General features: G+C 45.8%; 1 protein-coding gene across 4 annotated transcripts in view; it reads left to right on the forward strand.

The window, feature by feature from the left end:
• The first annotated feature begins 16,580 nt into the window (after positions 1-16,580).
• Positions 16,581-19,187, forward strand: part of SYN2 (synapsin II) — a 296,790-nt gene continuing 294,183 nt past the window's right edge. For 3 of the 4 annotated variants that reach the window (XM_058565302.1, XM_058565310.1, XM_058565298.1), the window contains exon 1: positions 16,582-17,102. In XM_058565302.1, the coding sequence (XP_058421285.1) occupies positions 16,717-17,102 (386 nt within the window). In that variant the 5' untranslated portion in view covers positions 16,582-16,716. Of the gene's footprint in view, positions 17,103-19,187 lie in introns of all 4 variants that reach the window. The other variant, XM_058565297.1, reaches the window with a different exon arrangement.

The raw sequence follows: 19,187 nt of genomic DNA on the forward strand, positions 1-19,187 counted from the left end.
TGATGCAGTGTAGCTCAGGGTGTCATGCAGATCTTAAATGGCTCCAGTGGCTCCCCGTTGCCTCAGAATCAAGTTAATACTCTTTATCAAGGGAGGCAGCACTGTGATAAAGCCCCCTGCCTCTGGAATTAGCTAGACCTGGGTTTCAATCCCAGCTCTGCCCCATCCTTCCTGTTCGACCTTGGTGAAGCTGCTCCACTTTCTGAGCATCAGTGTTTTCAGCTGTTAAAAAAGGGGATTATGATGGTGCCTATTTCATAGGGTTGTTGAAAGGATTACATAAGGTAACATATGTGAAGTTTTCAGCATGAGCCTAGTATACATCAAGCACATAATTAATGTTTGCTATTGTTGTTACTATATATTATTAGTAATTTATTTTATTATTAGTTACTACCACCTGGTTCCAACTTGTTTATCCAGCCATGTCACCCTCCACTTGCCTTCACACGACATCACGCTTTAGCCACTCTGAAATTCTACAAAAAAAATGCATCATATAGCATAATGATTATAGTTAATAATACTGTATTATATACTTGGGAGTTACTAAGAGAGTAGACCTTAAATGTTCTCACCACAGAAAAGAAATGGTGGGCCAGCGCTGGTGGCCTAGTGGTTAAGTTCGATATGTTCCGCAGGTTCAGTTCCCAGGCACAGACCTACACCACTTGTCTGTCAGCGGCCATGCTGCGTGGCAGCTCACATACAAAAAGAGGAAGATTGGCAGGGCAAATCTTCCTCAGCAAAAAAAAAAAAAAAAAGATGGTAATTATGTGACGTGACGCAGGTGTTAACTAACCAATCATGCTGCAATATATGTATATCAAATCAACACATTATACACCTTAAACTTACATAATGTTATATGTCAATTATATCTCAATAATGCTGGAAAAAAAAATCTAAAAAGAAAAAATGCATTAAGCACTTACTATATTCTAGGCCATTGCTGAGTGTTGGATACCCACTCAAGAATAAGACTCAATTTATAAGACACAGGAGCTCATGGTCTAGTTAAACTCTTTGCTGTTTCTGAAACTTCCTCATACTTTTATGTCATGATATCTTTGTAGATGCTCTTCCTGCTGCCTGGCAAGATCTTTTTTCTTCTCTCGTTGGTGTTGTCTTATTTATCTGTTAAAGTTCAGCTCAGTTGTAAAGTATTTCCTGATCCCTTGAAATAGAAGTGCATACTCCTTGCTCTTTCATTCCAAAGCACTTTGTGTATAATTCTATTATAGCACTTGCAGTAATGCAGTTTTTATATGTCTGTTTCTACTACTACACTGGGAGCTTATTGAAGGCAGGGACGCTGTCTCATTTATCCAACAACTATGTATTGAGCCTCATGTGCTAGGCACCAGTACACATTCTGGAGATATCAGAGATATAATACATGGTTCCTGCTCTTAAAGAATTCATAGTTTAGTAAAGAAGCAGCCATTTATCCATCAAATTCAATTCAAATTGACAATTGTTATAGGGAATACCCACATCAGTCTTGTTTGTCTGTGCATTCCTCATATCTACGCCCGATGAGTTGGCTTGATTTGAATTCCCTGACCAAAAATATTTCCCCTAATTGCTGTCATGATGCTGAAATTTCACCATTCAAGTTTGTTTCCTTTAGGTCTGTATTAATTAGGATTCTTTTGGTTGCAAGTGACAGAAACCCAACTCAAACTAGTGTAAGCAAGAAGAGGAATTAATTGGCTCACCAAGAAAAATTTGAACAGCTACTATTTGTAAAGGAGGGAAATCTGGATTTCAGGAAGAAGTGGCAACAGGGGCTTAGTGCCAGGATTCTCTCTGCATCCTTTTTCTCAGTATATTGATATTGTTCTTACTGCCGACCAGCTTTCTCTCTGTATGATGGTGTTGGAGGCTATGTAAATGCACCACTCAGATCTCTTTGAGGTGGCCATGAGAATGGGTCTGAGAGACCTGCAGCTACAGAACGCTTCACCGACCAAGGGTCCCAGCTGCTGAAATTCATTGCCTGTGTTTGCTCTGAGGCTATGCTTTCCATAAGGGCTCCCTGCTAGGGACTGAGTATGTTAGAGATACTAAGGCAGGCCCATTCCTGGAAGACCAGAACTCCTTGATGACTGATATTGGCTTGAGGACTCCCTAACAGCTTGTCAAACCTTCTTTTGATTGCATGGTAGTGTAGGATGCTACCTTCCTCTCCCTCACCTGGAGTCAGACTTGCATTGCAGTCTGATGACTCTCCCAGTCTTCCCTGGCCCCTTCCCATTTTCTCTTACTGGTGATTTGCCTAATAAAATCCTTGCACATTTAATCCTGTTTTAGTGTCTGCTTCTCAGAGGACTGGACTAACAGACTCCTTCAAGAGAGCCTGCTGTGGGGAGCAGAGTGGACTGAAAGGCCTAGTTGCTCCGCTCTGGATCCACAATAGCATTTCTGAGGCCACACTTCCCCCAGACTGTTTCTAGCCAACAACTGAGCAGGTGGGGATCTAATGCTGGTCCATTCCTCTGATTGGTGACTTTGGCTTGGTGAATCCCCATAGGCCTGGCCCAGACTTTCTCAGAAGTGTGCTGCAGTCTGAGACTCTTCCTAACTAAACTTGTTTCCTTCCCTCTCTCCTTTCATAGGTGTCAGACCTGCATTGCAGTCTGAGGGTCTCCCTGCCCTACTCCTGCTCTCTCCCCTTTATCCTTCACAGGTGTTTCCCTAAGAAATTTATTCCATGTCTACTCCCACCTTGGTATATGCTTTTCTGACACAGGTAGTAAAAAAGGCTTTGAATAAGTCTTGCATTTCACCTTAAAGTTCCTACCACCATAAATACTAGTTACTATCTTTAATCTAGGTGTTTTTTTTTTTAAAAAAAAAACAACTCCCAGAGAAAGACTCTGATTGGCTTGACCTGGGTCAGGTGAACCAATTAACTGTAGTCAAGAGAGTGAGTCGTATGAAAATATGGCAGCCATGTGGATGGAGTGTAGGAGAAAGTGCCCAAGAAAAGATAACACAATAAAAAATTTCCACAGGGTCTTGGAGGAATTGCAGGTTTTCAAAACTCCTTAGACAACCCATGGCAAAAGAGGGTGGAGGGAATCATTTTTAAACCTTATCATCTGGTGTCTTGAGTACTGATGATTGAAAGGCAGCGTAAAGCATTATGGTAGTACCCGGGGGAGAACAGCAGCATCAAGTCCTGGCCTGGGGCCCTGAAATAGGACCAGGAAGGCAGTAGAGGCAAACTTGTATCTTCTTCTCAATTTCGTTGGGGGCCAACCTTGTCTGAGTCCCCCTTAATGGGAGAACAAAGGTACAGTCCTTAACTACTATAAGGGTTATGCAAATCAAAAATTATTCAGGAGCCCTGAGGTCCAAAGGCCAGAGGAGAGACAGATGTAAAAATCTCGAAGGGGCCAGAAGCAAGGATCAGAGTCTGGGAATGGAGCCAGGAGTTCAGACCTGGGAGACAGATTGATTGGGGTAGGTTGGGATCAGATAGCAATGGGAATGGACTGGCCTTGCGGGATTGCCTAGGGTTATCAGCTACCATTTATAGCTTGCTTTTAAGGTCTGGCAGGAATATGATGAGTGGGTGGGATGGTCTTACAGAAAGGTCCCTGGGGTGGAATAGCCACAGCACAGTGCAAAATGCACACACTGAACTCTTACTGTGAGTCAAATTGAGCCACAATTATAGATTAGTATATTTGGAGCTGTAATGGAATTTTCCAGGAGAATTCAGGGCTGGAGAGCCCTTTGTAAGTCAACAGAAATCCGTAATTCTTGGGTATCAGAGGCTTTTGGAAATGAAGAGAATAACTGCAAAAGAGGATTTGGGGTATTTGTTTCTTATGGATCTTCTGAGATAAAAGGAGGTGACTGTGACTGCAAGTAGGAAGTGCAGATGCAGCCTGACAGGTGTCGGGTTGGGGAAGTCAGAGGTCTAGGACTCTGTACCTACCCTGCACAGCCACTAGGCTGTCATGCTCACTCTCTTCCAAGCATATGCAAGGTGCCATTCATGCATTTACTATATGCCAGACATTGTCCTAAGCATTTTTCATGCATCACCTCTTTGAAGCTCAGAAAAACCATATAAGGTAATGACTGTGATTGTTCCCGTTTCACAGATGAGAAAATGGATGGTCATAGAACAAAGTCAATTGCCAACGTCACACAGCTAGCACAAAGTAGGTCTGGAACTTGAACAGTAAAGCCTGTGTGATTGATCACCGCACTATACTCCCCCATCCTGCTTTTAACTCTCTCAGTTCCCGGCTTTATTACTTGTTTTTTCATGTATGCCTTTGACGCCCACAGTTGTCCTTTCAACTAGTACCCAAGGTCTTATTGATTATTATTAAAAAAATAATTCTTTTCCTTTCCTTTTTTTTTGAGCTTGGGTTTTGTTTTTTTAATAATTTTATCTATTTATTTATTTATTTTCCCCCAAAGCCCCAGTAGATAGTTGTATGTCATAGCTGCACATCCTTCTAGTTGCTGTACGGGGGACGCAGCCTCAGCATGGCCAGAGAAGCGGTGCCTTGGTGCGCGCCCCGGATCCAAACCCGGGCCGCCAGCAGCGGAGCACTCACACTTCACCGCTAAGCCACGGGGCCGGCCCTGCTTGGGTTTTGTTTTGTCTTGTTTTTTAACTAGTTAATATAGGCACATGGTACAAAATTTAGAGATACAAAAGAGCATACCGGCATTTCCCCATCACACAGTTCTCTTACGCATGAGGTTTAGAAGTCATTTGTATTTTCTTTCTTTCATGTCTCTTAACTATTTTGCTATAAAATTGTTATGTTTTTTCCTTATTGATATGTAGAAGCTTTTAATATGTTAAGTCCTACCCCTGTGGTATGAATTGCCAGTATTTTTCCCAGTTTCTCTTTTGCATTTGAGTATGTGAGGTTTTTTCCATGGAGAAACATTACGGCAGTCAAATTTGTCAATTTTTTAATTTTATGACTGGGATATGTCATTCTTAGACAGCTGTTCCTTACTCCAAGATTATAAACAAAATTCCCTACATTTTCTTCTATTACTGTTTTGCTTTTGATCCGTCTGAAATTTTTTTGCTGTAATGTGTGAGATATGGATCCAATTTAAGTTTTTCCTGTGATAACTATCCAGTTATTCCAACATGTTGATTGAATGATCTTGTTTCTCACTGATTTGACGTGCCACATTTACTCTATACTAGATTTCCGGATTGATTTAGGTTTATTTCTGAGCTTTCTATTTATCGATCTGTGTGTCTCTTGATGCACAAGTACCACACTGTTTATTTTTTTATTTTTTTTGTGAGGAAGATCAGCCCTGAGCTAACATCCGTGCTAATCCTCCTCTTTTTGCTGAGAAAGACCGGTCTGAGCTAACATCTATTGCCAATCCTCCTCCTTTTTTTCCCTCCCCAAAGCTCCAGTAGATAGTTGTATGTCATAGTTGTACATCCTTCTAGTTGCTGTATGTGGGACGCGGCCTCAGCATGGCCGGAGAAGCCGTTCGTCGGTGCGCGCCCAGGATCCAAACCCCGGCCGCTAGCAGCGGAGCGCGCGCACTTAACCACTAAGCCATGGGGCCGGCCCAACACGCTGTTTAAATTACTGCAGCTTAATACCATGTTTTCATATCTGGGAGAGCCACTCCTTCCCTTTCTACTCTTCGTTTTCAGAATTCTCTAAGCTATTCCTGATTCTTTATTTTTCCATATGAATTTCAGAATCAATTTGTCTCCCCCAAAATCTGTTGGTATTTTTGCTATTGGAATTGCATTAAATTTACAGATTAATTTAGGGAAAAATGACATCTTTATGATGTTGAGTCTTCCTACCCAAGAAAATGATACACCTTTCTTCTTTGTGTTCTTTGGTGTCCCTTAGTCATGTTAATTTTTTTCAAATAGAATTTGCATGCATCTTGTTAAGTTTTCTGACGGATAATCTCTTTTTTATGGCTATTATAAATATTTTTTCCCTCTCCTCATATTTCCTAACTGGATGTTGTTTTGGCAACAATTTTAAATCTCCACTCTGGCAGTATCGTCTCAGGCTATCTTGGGAAACTTCACATCTGATTTGACTTGGGTTCCAGTTCCTGCTGCCAGCTTGTAGACAAGACCCAGACCCCTTGAGGCAGAGATGGCGTCTGAGGGTTCTCGCAGAGGGAATCCCCTATCCACACAGCTAAGCTCCTCTTGGATGGGTGCCATGGATACTAAAACAGGTTGACAATGCTATGTTTGTCATAAACTACAAATCTGTATAAATCCAGTGCCTTTTCACCCACTGTGATATGGATGAGGTGAGGTGTCCATCCACACCAAGGCAGGTGGCCAAGTAAAGCTTATGTTGCTTCAATCTGAGACTCTTTGGATAGATTTATCTTTGGTGTCCTGAAAATTTATCACCTTGAGGAAATTGAGGCAGCATTCAGTAGTATACTTTCTAAAGATGTTACACTATTTTCTCCTCTAATCACGAAAAGCACTAGGCTGTTGGGTATCCTCCCAGAAAAGTGGAATCTTGGGCTGGTATTGGAATTCATCAGTGTTCATTAGCTTTCTCTACCAATTACTATTATTTAATGAGCTCCTGCTATCTATGTGCCGTTCTGTGCTGGGAGTTGAGGACACAGAAATGAATAATGTCAAAATTCTTGCCCTAGAAGAGCCCCCAATACAGTGGGGGAAGATAGGCAGAAAGTCATTATAAGAAATAAGGATAACTATTCAATAGAGTTGTGTTCAACATGACTTGGGAATACAGAAGAGGGGGCTGTATTTATTTGGGGTTAGAAGTATTGGCTTTTGAGTTGGGTCTTGAAAGATGAGGAGTTGTTAGCTAGTTTGGCAAGGGTATCAGATGGTACCAGTACCCTGTAACTCTCTACTTGAGAGGTAGCTCTGGTGGACTGATAGGCCTGGCTTTTGCATAGGGCAGGCTGCTGGGGCAGTTGGCACTTCCAGGAGCAGTACTCAGCCAATCTTGAATGGGATTTGGCAGATGAATGCCCTGGCTTTCTCACCCATTGAGTGGGACAGCTCCAAGCTGTGTTCTACAATATCTACCAGCATTGCTCAGTGGGACTGGACCCCATCTGCCCAAAGTGGTAACCTGCTCACTAATGCACCTTTGGCTTCCTTCCTTTCCCAGTCTCACTTGTCCATGTCCCCACTGGTGCTTTCTGGGATCACCTCTTAAGCAAATTTCTTGCACTCAAATTCTAGTCTCAGGATCTGCTTCTGGGAAACTGACCCTGATACAGCAAAGCATGGGCAGTGTGCATTCCCAGAAGAGGGAATAGCATCAACAAAGGCACAGAGGTATGACAGAGCATGCCTTGTTTGGGGAACAGAAAGAGTTGAGTATGGCTGCAGAGCAGTTCAAGAAAAGCTAGGAGACGAGCTAGAAACGTAGTACAGAGAATCATGAATACCTGGCTACCAAGAGGCTTTACCCTCTGTGGAGGAAGGATGGTGGGATTTGAATGGAATTTTTAAAAAGTCCCTCAGATGATTTGGCGGTGGGCAGGGGCACTGTCTGGGGAGCAGGGAGAAAGAAGACCTGCCTCTCCTCCTCCCTGGGACTTTTGCACTAGGCTTGGGGCTCCAAGCTCCAGCTCTTATGAGCTCTCGGGCTCAGGCCCCTCCACCTGGGTGAGTCTCCTGCCTTCCTGCTGAGTTGTAGCTGCCTTCATCATCTGCCAGGCACAGCTGTTGCCTGGGCTGCAGCCCCAGTTACTGGAGGTGGGTGGAGCTCGGCCAACAGCCCGCACACGCTGTTACCAGGCCTGGGATGGCTGTCAATCCCCAGTGGCTGCACAGACGGAATTTTCCTTTCTTCAGCTGCGCCTTACCACTCACTACTTGCTGTCTCCACTCTCAAAGCGGGGCTCATCTGAGGCTTCCTATTCAGGAGGTCATTGATATTCTAGTCCTGTTGTTGGCTCCTGTCAGTGGGGGAACTGGGAGGCATTTGCAGAGGAGGCTGGGGAAGGACCAGGTCTTTTCCTGTCTGCCTGGATACTGATGGGTCGTATTTTGGGGAGCAGGTTTTCATATGCACTCTTGTGACTTGTTTTCTTTTCCTTCTGTCCTTTCTTCTATTCTTTCCTTTTTCTTTCTCTCTTCCTTCCTCTTGCCAGGCCCCAGACTAGGCATTCAGGATTCAGAGATGACTCAGTAGAAATCTCTGCCCTCAGAAAGATCCCAGTCTAATGATGGAAACAGAGCATGACTCGATAATTACAATATCGTGTGCTGAGTACTATGATTGAGTTATTTATGTATTTTAAATATTTGTTGTATGGAGAAAGAAAATAATGAATGAATGTTAGGGCAGAGAGGCACAGTCAGGGAGGGCTTCCCAGTGGCAGTGGTGCCTGAGCTGCATTTGGAAGGACTGGTGGTTATAATCACGAGCACCTGCTAACTGCCAGGCACCATGCTAGACCCTTTAAACTTGAATCTTCATGACAACACTATGAAATAGACAGCCGTACTTTACAGAGGAAGAAAACCTCAGGGAGATTAGATAAATTGTCTGAGATCATAAAGCTGCAAGTGGCACAGTCAGGATTCCAAAACAGCTCTGTCTACCACAAAGTCTGTGGTTGTTCCACTGCACCGTGCTGCAAGGCACAGGGAAGGGTATCCCAAGCAGAGGGAACAGCTTGGCTATAGGCTTGGAGGCACACTAGAGATGACACAGGGGCTGATTTTCTGGAACCCTTGGCCGCCATGCTCTCTAATCCCCAGCACTTTCCGAAGCGTTCAGTATGGCCTGTAGGAAAAGCAAGCGGCAAGTGAGTGTTCAACTCTTCCTCCTAAAGTTGAGAATTACAGTTTGAATCTCAGCTCTTCTGTGACAGGCTGTGTGACCTTGCAGAATTCTCTTCCCTTCTTTGAGGCTCTGCTTCCTCATTTGTTTAAATGAGGGTATGATTCCTCCCTTGTAGAACTGTTGTAAGAATTCAAGGCAAGGTGTGAAGCGATCATTACTATTGATCTCTTCAAGGTGACTTTAGGATACCCAGGACTGGCTCATGATGGAGGGGTTGGCTGAATCATCAGTCAAGGGGACTTTTAGATAATTGGATGGGGGATGCCTTCCATCTTCCATGAAATGAAGGTGCTGGCAGAAAGTCTACTGCTAGCCTGCTTCAAATGGACCAGATGCTATTTTGGAGATGAGAAAAGACATTCTCTTGACACTGACAGTGTAGGGAGAAGATAAAAACCAAGAACTAGGAATACTGACTCACTCCTGATCAGGAACAGGGGACAGGCAAGCCAACCATGCGTCTTCAGCCCTCCAGAGGGCCTCTAGCTCTGGCAGAGTCCTGCAGACGTGCAAGGTGAAGAGGAGGGGATGGAGAGAGAGTGCTGATGGGCTTTCAGGTTGAATCACACTCATTAACACAACAGTGAAGTGTTTGACCTTGGACTGTGACTGTGTTTTCCTCTGATCCCTGGAGCTGGCTGTTTTCAAGAGAAGAAGAAAGGGGCCATCTGCTCAGAGCTGGCCCTGGCACTAAAGAATCTTTCTCTGGGGACAGCCATGCAGGAACTCATATAATGTGGTGTCAGGGGTCGGGGTAGGGGAAAGGTTCTTCTTAATGTATAGATACTTACATTAAGGAGTAATGCCATTAATGCCTTATGCCATTTCACCAATAAAGAAGAAGATGTCTTCTTCTTTTCTTTTTGGCCCAAATCCTCAGGTTCTCAGCAGAGAAATTATAACCATACATTCAAAATAAAACCTTCACATAGAATCTTATAGGTCCTGAGTCTATGAATCTCATCTTGACCTCTTCATTGTTACATATGAGGAAACAGACTCAAAATAAAATTGACTTCAGAATATTACATAGTTCTTAAGCTATTAAGTGGTGAGCCAAGGATTCAAATATTTATCTGTCTCCAAATCAGAACATACGTTTCATTACATTTCTTTCTTTAAAACAATTGCTATCATGGATCTGTACCTACCATGTGCCAGACCCTGGACAGGGTGCTATTTATACATGATCTCACTTAATTTTCTTCAATAATTCTGCAAAGAGTGATTAATCCCACTTTACAGATAAATAAACTGTCTCATTAAAGAAATTGTATGACATCACCTTGCTAATAAGTGGCTGAGGCAGAGGATAAACCCACATGGGTCTGATGCTAAAGATCTAATTGGTCCACAATCTAGGAGTGGCCAAGTAAGACTGGGGAGTCAGGGGCTGCCCACTCTTTCTATAAACACAACAGCCATTCAATAGCATCTTGTAAATATCTCTTCCTTGAAGATGAACTGTACCAGAGGTAGAGGCAAGGGGTTGCCTTCTGCATCGACTTGGTACAGAAAGCTCAGCCCTGGCCTTGGGGTGGGCAGAATGCTAAGTAGAAGGGATACTCTTTCTCTTATCCACGAGGCGGTGGGTGGATGCTGCTAGAAAACAATCTCTGACGAATCCTCTGAGTTTCCCTGGGCGGGGGAAACCCACTCTGTGCTGCTCCTGTGTGCATGACAGAAACCTTCCTCTATCACCATGGTAACAGCTGATACACCCGCATCCCGCAAGAGGCCAGAGCTGCTCTGTGCAGAGCTGTAGGCCAAGCTGGGTGGGAGTAGGAATGGGGTGTATGGGGGCAGGGGTGTCTCATCAGCTAGATTTTTCTTGCTTGAGGCTAGCTTGTTCCTTGGGCAGGAATATTTATCCATGATACTGCTGCACCAAGCCTCCTATGTCTGCAGGACTCTGGGCAAAGGGAGATGACAAGGAAGCTTACAAGGAGAGTCCAGGAGGGCACATTATTTCTTCTACGGCTTCTGTTAAATGTGTTTATTAGGCAAGCTGCTCATAGATGGCACCTTTCTAAGGGGCCTGTTAGTGTACCCTAATGGGGAATCTCATGGGCTATACAGGCAACTAGACCTGCTTCCCAGCTCTGCAACTTTTTAGTTCTAAGATCCCATGTTAGTGTAACCTCTCTGCAGTCTAATTGCTTCCCTGGTAAAAACAGGATATAACGCTTCCCTTGTGGCGATTAAATGAGATATTGCTTGGGTGGTTTCTGGCATGTGGTCAGCATCTAATGAGTTGTAGTTACTATTGTGTCCCCAGTACTGTTACAGAAATGGAGACTTGGCAATGGGACCATTCCTGACTCCCTTAAGTCAGGAGAAGACTTGGAATTAGAATTCATGCCACCTGTGTTTCTCCCGGGTGCCTCTGCTTCTCTCTCTCTCTTCCTAAAACCATCTGTCAGTACTCAGTGTTTGCTCCCCAGACTTGGCCCCTGTATTCCCTAGCTCAGCCTGGTGACATCAGGTGCTTGTTTCCCCCTGTTGGGCTCCACTCAGAGAATCTCACAACACTAGACCTTGGGGATCACCCCGCTCAGCTCCCTCTCCCTCATTTTCCAGGCCAGGAAACGGAAGCTAGGAGAGGGAAGTTAAGTGCTTTGTTCAAGGTCACCCAGGAAGGTAGAAGCCATTAGCTGAAGTGGTTGTTGCATCTATTTTAGCAGGTATGACTAAGCCTGGCAGAAGCTGCAGAGAGTCGACCTCATGTCTTCCATGAATTCTCTTGGGTGTGTAACGTTGGGATAAGTATGTGTGGGGAGAGTCCTTTTTTGTATTTTAATTGTGACGCTGGCGAGCTCTGTGATTCCCTAGGCGTCACAAATATTAATAGCTAACATTTGCACAGTGCTTTACAGTTTGTAAAATACACTTATATACTTGATTTAGTTTAGTCCTCACAATAGTCCTTCAAGGTCGTTATGATAATAATCACCATTCTTTTACAGATGAGGAAACTGATGCTGCAAGTGACTCGTTTCAAGTTACACAGTTACCATGAGGCAGATTTAGGAACTGAACTTACATTTGTGTGATTCCTAATTATAGCAAACTGGCCCAGCTGAATTCACCTTTGGAGAATTCAAAGTTGGGGACATAGCTGTCCTCTCTACAGAGGTGTAGGAGGAAGGCCTGATTGTTAAGAAGGCCCACCTGAATGGAGACGACAAACTCTCAATTCAACCGGGTTCTCCAAATGAAGGGTAACAAGATGGTATGCAAGGCAATAATTATGCCTCTTCTGGAAAAGCTGTCACTTTCAAAGTGTTCCTATATTATCTCATGAGAGGCCCAAGCCAGGCCTATCACTCCCTGTTTACATAAGAGGCCCAAAGAGCTGAGCAAGTTGTTGAAAACTGCAAAGCCAATTAGTGATGGATCCGGGACTAGAACCCACAGTTTCTGAATCTCAAATTTTTCTATTTCTCTTTAGGGCAGGTGGGTCTGAAAGGGGTCCCTGATCCTGAGAAATGAGCAAGGGCCAAGGGTGGCATGTTCCAGCAAACTTCCTTGTTTGGAAGGACACCCAGACAACAAGTGTTTTGCCAGGTGGCTCAGTGCGCCAGGTTTTCCTTTAGGCTATGTTTTTGAGCTCTGCCTGCAGAAGGCACTTCAATTGCTCCTCAGTCTCATACCCAGCCTTTCTCTCTGTGAGCTTTCTCTTCTGCATTGCTGCTCAGGGGGAGAGAGAAATCAGAGAGGTAATAAAGCATTTAAATTGGTTCCTGATTTTAGGAGGATTCTTTCATGTGCAGTTGCCAGATGTTTACTTGTGTTTACAATTCAGTGAGAAGATAAAGATTACACAAAGGACCTCAGAGAGTCCTGGGCTTCTAGAACTGGAAGAGACCTCTGAGATTCTGACAGTTGGCTTAGTCTCCTCCAGTGAAGAGGAGACCCCCTCACTGATTGCTGTGGGAGAAATGCCTTCCACTTGGAGATGGAGAATGGCTGGTTTGTCTCAGAAGGAGATGGGTAGAAAAGACCCTAACTGCACCAGAATTTTATATTTTGTAGCACTTCCAAATACTGCTCCCCCTTCAATTCCAGAGAAAAGGCAGGACAGAAGAGAAACTAACAGTGCTATATTCTCCCTGCATCTGGAACCTGGATCCACAAGTTAGGAAAAGGGAAAGATTTTCATTTCAGCTCATTAAAAACCCAAGCCCATTTATAATACAGTATCTTTGCATGCTGCAAAGACACTTCTTGGCAAGGATTCAGAGGAACATGGAGAGTACTGGTTTAAGCAGATGTGATTTAGAGTTGTGCCAGCTAATGAAAATCTTCTGATCACATACAACTGATTAATGACCACCCATGCCCAAATATAAGAAAATAATCTGTTCTTCCATAAGAGTAGTATTCTTATTAGAAGCTACCAGAGAACAACTTAATAAATTAATGAAACATTTGATAAATATTTTTTTTTTTTTGTGAGGAGATCAGCCCTGTGCTAACATCCGCCAATCCTCCTCTTTTTTTGCTGAGGAAGACGGCCCTGGGCTAACATCTGTGCCCATCTTCCTCCACTTTATATGGGACGCCGCCACAGCATGGCTTGCCAAGCAGTGCGTCGGTGCGCGCCCGGGATCCGAACCAGCGAACCCCGGGCCGCCGCAGCGGAGCGCGCGCACTTAACCGCTTGCGGCACCGGGCCGGCCCCTTGATAAATATTTTTAATTGTCTTGTGGGCCTCTATTGTATCAATGAAGAAATCTATAGCTAAGCAGTTCTCTGGGAACATTCTGATCTAGCACGCAAGATTGGGACACCAAATATGTGCTGGATGTTTATATAAGGCTTTGTAGATCATTCTGAGAGAAGCAGAAGACAGGATGCTTGAAGTGCTTGCCGTCTAAAAAGAAAGCTGGATAGGCACTAACAACAGCCTCTCAGAGCCTTTCTTACAAATATTTGAGTGCATACTACATGCCAGGTGCTATTCTAAGAATCAACGAATATAGTGATAACACAGCTAAGGTCTTTGCCTTCAAGGAGTTGATCTATGCATTCTTGTAACTTATCCAGTCCAGCTTCCCTGACTTGCTCTTGCTATCCTCTCTGTCTTGATTGCCTTCTCCTCCCTGTCCTGGTTCTCTGAATTCTACCCATTTTATAAGGCCTGAGCCCTACTTCCCCTATGAAATCTTCTCCTACCCGCAGAGATCTGTTCTTCCTCTAGCTCCTTTAACACTCACTGCCTGCTCCACTTTCTGGTCACTCACAGACTGCTCTGCTATTGCTAGTTATGTGTTCACACATTTATCAAGAGTTGTCCTCTTAAGGGCAGAACTTGGGTTTTATTAATTCTTAAATCTTCTTTACCCTCAAGTGCCCAGCATAATGCCTTGCACGTACTAGGTACTCGGAGCATGTTTGTGAATTGGTTGATTTTTAAATATTATATGTACACTACAAGCTTAATGGTTAGGGGGAATTACTTAGTGAAATATACAAAGAGATAACGCGATCATCCAAAAAAAACTAACATGATACAGTATCCGAAATCCCATCATTAGAGATTCATGCCTTTGGAAAAGATTCCTCTGATTCTCTAAAAAATACTTCTGGCAAGGGCAATACATTAAATTAAATTTATTTAGTTATTAGTGACTTAGTTTTATTCTCCAATAGACACAAGAATTGAGTGGGTCAAGAGCACAATTCAATTCTCGAACAGCTGAGTCCTTACTCTGTGCTAGGTGCTGTGTTTGGTGTTGGGGTCCAAAGATGGCTAAGACATAATCTTACCATTGAAAAGCTTACATTCTAGTAACCAGAATTTTTTTTATAATTTCCTCAGGGGCTACGACAAAGCCAACCACAGGCAATGAAACACTTAGCCCACCCTGGAGGACTGAGGGAAGGCTCCAGGAATGGAGGAGTCCTCAACTAGTATTCCTCCAGGCCTTCTCTGCCTGAGTGCTTTCCCCACTTCTCTGCTGGTAAACTCTTACAGCTGCCTCAAGACTCTTCTCAAACATCACCTCCTCTGAGAAGCTATCCCTAAGCCTCACAGGCAGAATCCCTCACCCCTTGGTGTTCCTAAACCACCTTGCCCAACTGTATTGAGCATTTCTCATATCTTATTGTGGTTAATTGTTCCTGTGTCTATCCTCCCCACTCTCTCCTCTAGCCCACATAGATTGTGAACTTCCCAAAGACAGCGGCCACTTTCCATTCATATCACTCTATCCAGCTCTTACCCTGCTTGGCACATGGGAGACGGGAAGACCACTGTATTATTACAGTTGGCTGAAGACCTCTTGGACATCACTGAGTATCTGGCTCAGAGCTGGATTGTGCACCTCCAGTCCCAAGTTGAATGCCAGCTGTGATGTAGGAAGCAACAACTGCCTGCCAATAACAGTGACAAACCACTCATTGATTCCATTCAGCCCAATAATTATGGAGAACTAGTTCAAATAAGGATAAGAATTCAGCACCACTACTAGAATATCTACTGTGTGCCAGGTGCTTTACCTACATGATCTCATTTACTCTAACAACTTTGAAAAGTGTTATTTAGCTCCTTTTATCAGCTGAGGAAAAGAGGCTCGGAGGGCTAATTTGCCCAAGGTCACACATCACCCAGAGTGGTCTGACTGCAAAGTGTATCTCCTGCATCCTGCTCCAGTACAACACAGGGATTAAGTATATCTCATGCGAGGCAAAAACAAAGGTGGAGGGGTCACACAAGATTTAGGGAGTGCACATGGCAAGGTGGTAATCAGAGAAGTCTTCATGGAGGTCGAGGCAGATCTGGGCAATGAATGAACTGGGAAAAACAAATAGAAAGATCTTGAAGAGATGACCTTCTTGGTATTACACAGGATGCACCAAGGCTGGTCAGGGAGGCAAACACCGAAGAGGTGAGGGGGCCTTAGATATCCTACTCGGGGGTCCTGCAGAGGGTTCTCCAGCTTTACATATGGTTTCCCTTTTCTGGTCGATGAGGAGGGGGAGAGAAGTAGTGCTTTTAGGTGAGCCATCCCTAAAGAGCAGGCGCCAAAAATGCCCCCCGCACCTCCTTCCAAGATAGGGTAGAGTGGATGTTTCCCCCCTCCTTCCCAAAATAGAGATGACCCTCTGCCTACTAGGTCTTGTCTTCCTCACCTTGAGATGGAGGAAATGTCTTTCTCCTGCAGCACTGAGGAAAGGGTAGTTCTTTTTGGTCTCTGTGTGTTCTTCCTCCCTCACCTAGGAGTTGGGGAGCTGGCATCTTTCTCCCAGCTTTGGGAAAGGAGGTGGTTCTTTTCTTTCTCACTACAGCGTTGAGTGTGAGTTTGTGTGTGCGCGCGCGCACGAAGGGAATGGCTCTTTTCTCACCTCAGGGTAGGGGGGCTGACACTTCTCTTCCCTCTAAAGGGAGTGCGGACGGTTTCCTTCGCCTCCATCTCGGGTGGGACATGACTCTTTTCTCCCCAACCAAAAAGGTGGTAGGGGCTCTCGGCTCACTTTTCCTCATTCTCGGGGAGCAGGACTGACTCCCACACCCCCCCCCCCCACATAGCCACGCTCAGGTTGCAGGAGAGCGGGCTCTCCCCCGCCCCTAGCTCCCGAGAGCAGCGAGACCCGCCGCTAGGCGCCGGCGCGCAGGCGGCGAGTCGGGGGCGGCGCCGGCTCTGCGGAGAGGGGCGGGCCGATCCGTGGCCCCGCCCCTGGCCCCGCCCGCTCCCTGGCGCGGAGCCTCGCGCAGCCGGGCCCTCCCGGCCCAGTCCGCCGCGGCTGTCCTCTGGGCTCGTGAACGGCGGACCGAGCTCGGTCGCCTCAGTCGCTTAGCCACTGCTGCCTCCGTCTCGTCCTCCGCGCCCCCGGCCCCGCCGCCTCGCGCGCCCCCAGCCCCTCAAGCCAGATGATGAACTTCCTGCGGCGCCGGCTGTCCGACAGCAGCTTCATCGCCAACCTGCCCAATGGCTACATGACCGACCTGCAGCGGCCGGAGCCCCAGCAGCCGCCGCCGCCGCCGCCGCCCCCCGGCCCGGGCGCGGCCTCGGCCTCGGCCTCGTCGGCGCCCCCCGCCGCCTCGCCCGGGCCCGAGCGGAGGCAGCCGCCGGCCCCGGCGCCCGCGCCGCAGCCGGCCGCGGCGCCGTCGGTGGGCAGCAGCTTCTTCAGCTCGCTGTCCCAAGCCGTGAAGCAGACCGCCGCCTCGGCCGGCCTGGTGGACGCGCCCGCCCCCGCCCCCGCCGCCGCCAGGAAGGCCAAGGTGCTGCTGGTCGTCGACGAGCCGCACACCGACTGGTAGGTGCCGGGCCGCCGCCGCCGCTCGGCGCTCCCGGGGCCTGCCGGGCAGCTGGAGGCCGCGGAGAAGGGGGTGCCAGGGCGCCGAGGAAACCTTTCAGACCAATAAAAAGGAGGGTCTGCGTGGTCCCGCAGCGGGGAGACGGGATGAGCGTGTGTGTGTGTTTGGGGGCCGGGGGTGCAAGTGATCGGCCCGGAAAGGTGAATCCTGAGGTAAAATATCTCTTCAGTTGTCTCAAATCACCAAAGAGACATAAAAGAAGGAGCTACTTTATGCAGCAGGGAAGAGTCTTAAGAAATAGAGTTTTTTTTGGGGGGGGGTACGGAGGGGACAGACTGTTCAGTCTAGACACATAAAAGCTGAGGTGAAAATGGCCCTAGGTCGCCGAAGGGACATTAAGGCCAGTAAGCAAGGTTCTACTTTATGAGGCACGGGGAGAATGTGGAATGGAAATGGGTGTTTTGGAGGAGGAGAGGGTGATAAGGGTTTTTTTCACCTCGCCCGATGAAGGCTGATGTCAATATTGACATCGGGGTTCATCAAGTCACAGATGTGGGAGCCCAAGTGTATATGGGCTTGTTCCTATGGAGCGTGGTGAAGTCTAAGAATAATAACATTTTTGTATTTTGTGCATCCGGGCGGTGGAGGGGGAATTTGTGGATTTTTTAATTTGTTTTTTTTGGTATATGTGTTGGGGGAGGAAGTGATGGGGGCTTTAAAGGTGATGACCGAGGTAAAATATTCTGGATCATTAAAGGGACACAAAGAGAGATCCACCTTATTGTATTAGACAGGGAACTTCAAGAATTATTATTTTTTTAAGGAGTATTCGAACTTAGAATGGTGAAGTCTGGGGGAAAATGTTACCTCTTGGAAAAAGCATGAATGAGGTCCATTTAAGACAAATAAATTTAAAGAGGTTCTATTTTATGTAGAAGAAAGTTGACCCAGGGGAGGGCTGGGGTGGGTGGTGGTGATGGAATTGGCCGGTGAAGGGCTTACAGAAATGAAGAGGCAAGGAATCTGGGTTCCTTATTCTTCTGGAATACGGGATGGGTTTCTTTGTTTGTTTGTTTTTTTCTCACAAGAGTTGAGGTTGGAGACTGAACCTGAGTGTTTCCTCCCAAAGGGAGGCACAGAGGGACCACAGAGCTGTTTATCTCCATGTCCTCTTTTGGCTGCTTCACTGCTTTTCTCTCTCTATCATTTTCTCACTGGGAGCCCCGAGGGAGAGAGTGCTGGCGTGGATGTGATGGAAGTGAGATGTAGATGTGGAGATGCCCTCCTGCTGGCCCCTAATGTGACTGTTCTGAATAGTTGTTTGGGTGACTTGTGTAGTTAGCTTTTTTTCAGGACAATGGAGTAGAATATCTGAGGAGACTTTTGTTAGGAAATGACAAAGGCACAAGCAAGAGTGTAATGGGGAAAGTACCAGTATATGATGGGTCGTTGGCAGCCCCCTAGGAGAATTACTCTAACTCGATTCAGGTTAACAAGTTGGAAGTTATTAAGTGGGAAGGGAAGGTAACTAAGCTTTACTGAGCATCCATTATATGCCAAACCCTGTACTAGGTGCTCTAATATATATCTCGTTGAATTCTCACCGCAAAACTGAGGCTTAGAAAAAGTCATGTGTTTGCAGTCATACAGCCAGCAAATGGTAGAACCAGTATTTGAACTTAGGCCCATTTGACTCCGCTGTTGCCACCTCAGTATGTTATATTGCCTCACTATTATATTATTAGCAATATTAATACTTGGCTCCCTCTAAGGGCTCGGCAGTGTAGGGGCCTTACAGAGAATTCACACTCAAATTTGGGAGACAAAATGGAAACATGAAACAGTTAACAAAAAGCAATCTAGAATTATTAGTTGAGACTAGTGTTTCAGGCATTCGGTAAAAGGAGTGATTAGTGAGAGCCAGAGTTATTGGAGAAAGCTTCACACAAGATGAGTTTTGAAGAAAGGCCAGGAAAAGGAGGGGAGAAATGAGAATGATATTGGTGCTTCATTTTTTATGCAAGAATCTGACCCTCCTGCACTTTGGCCTGATCTCCTGTCCTGTCGAAGGCATTCGTTTTGGT

Source organism: Diceros bicornis, chromosome 2 (assembly GCF_020826845.1).
Source record: "Diceros bicornis minor isolate mBicDic1 chromosome 2, mDicBic1.mat.cur, whole genome shotgun sequence".
NCBI lineage: Eukaryota > Metazoa > Chordata > Mammalia > Perissodactyla > Rhinocerotidae > Diceros > Diceros bicornis.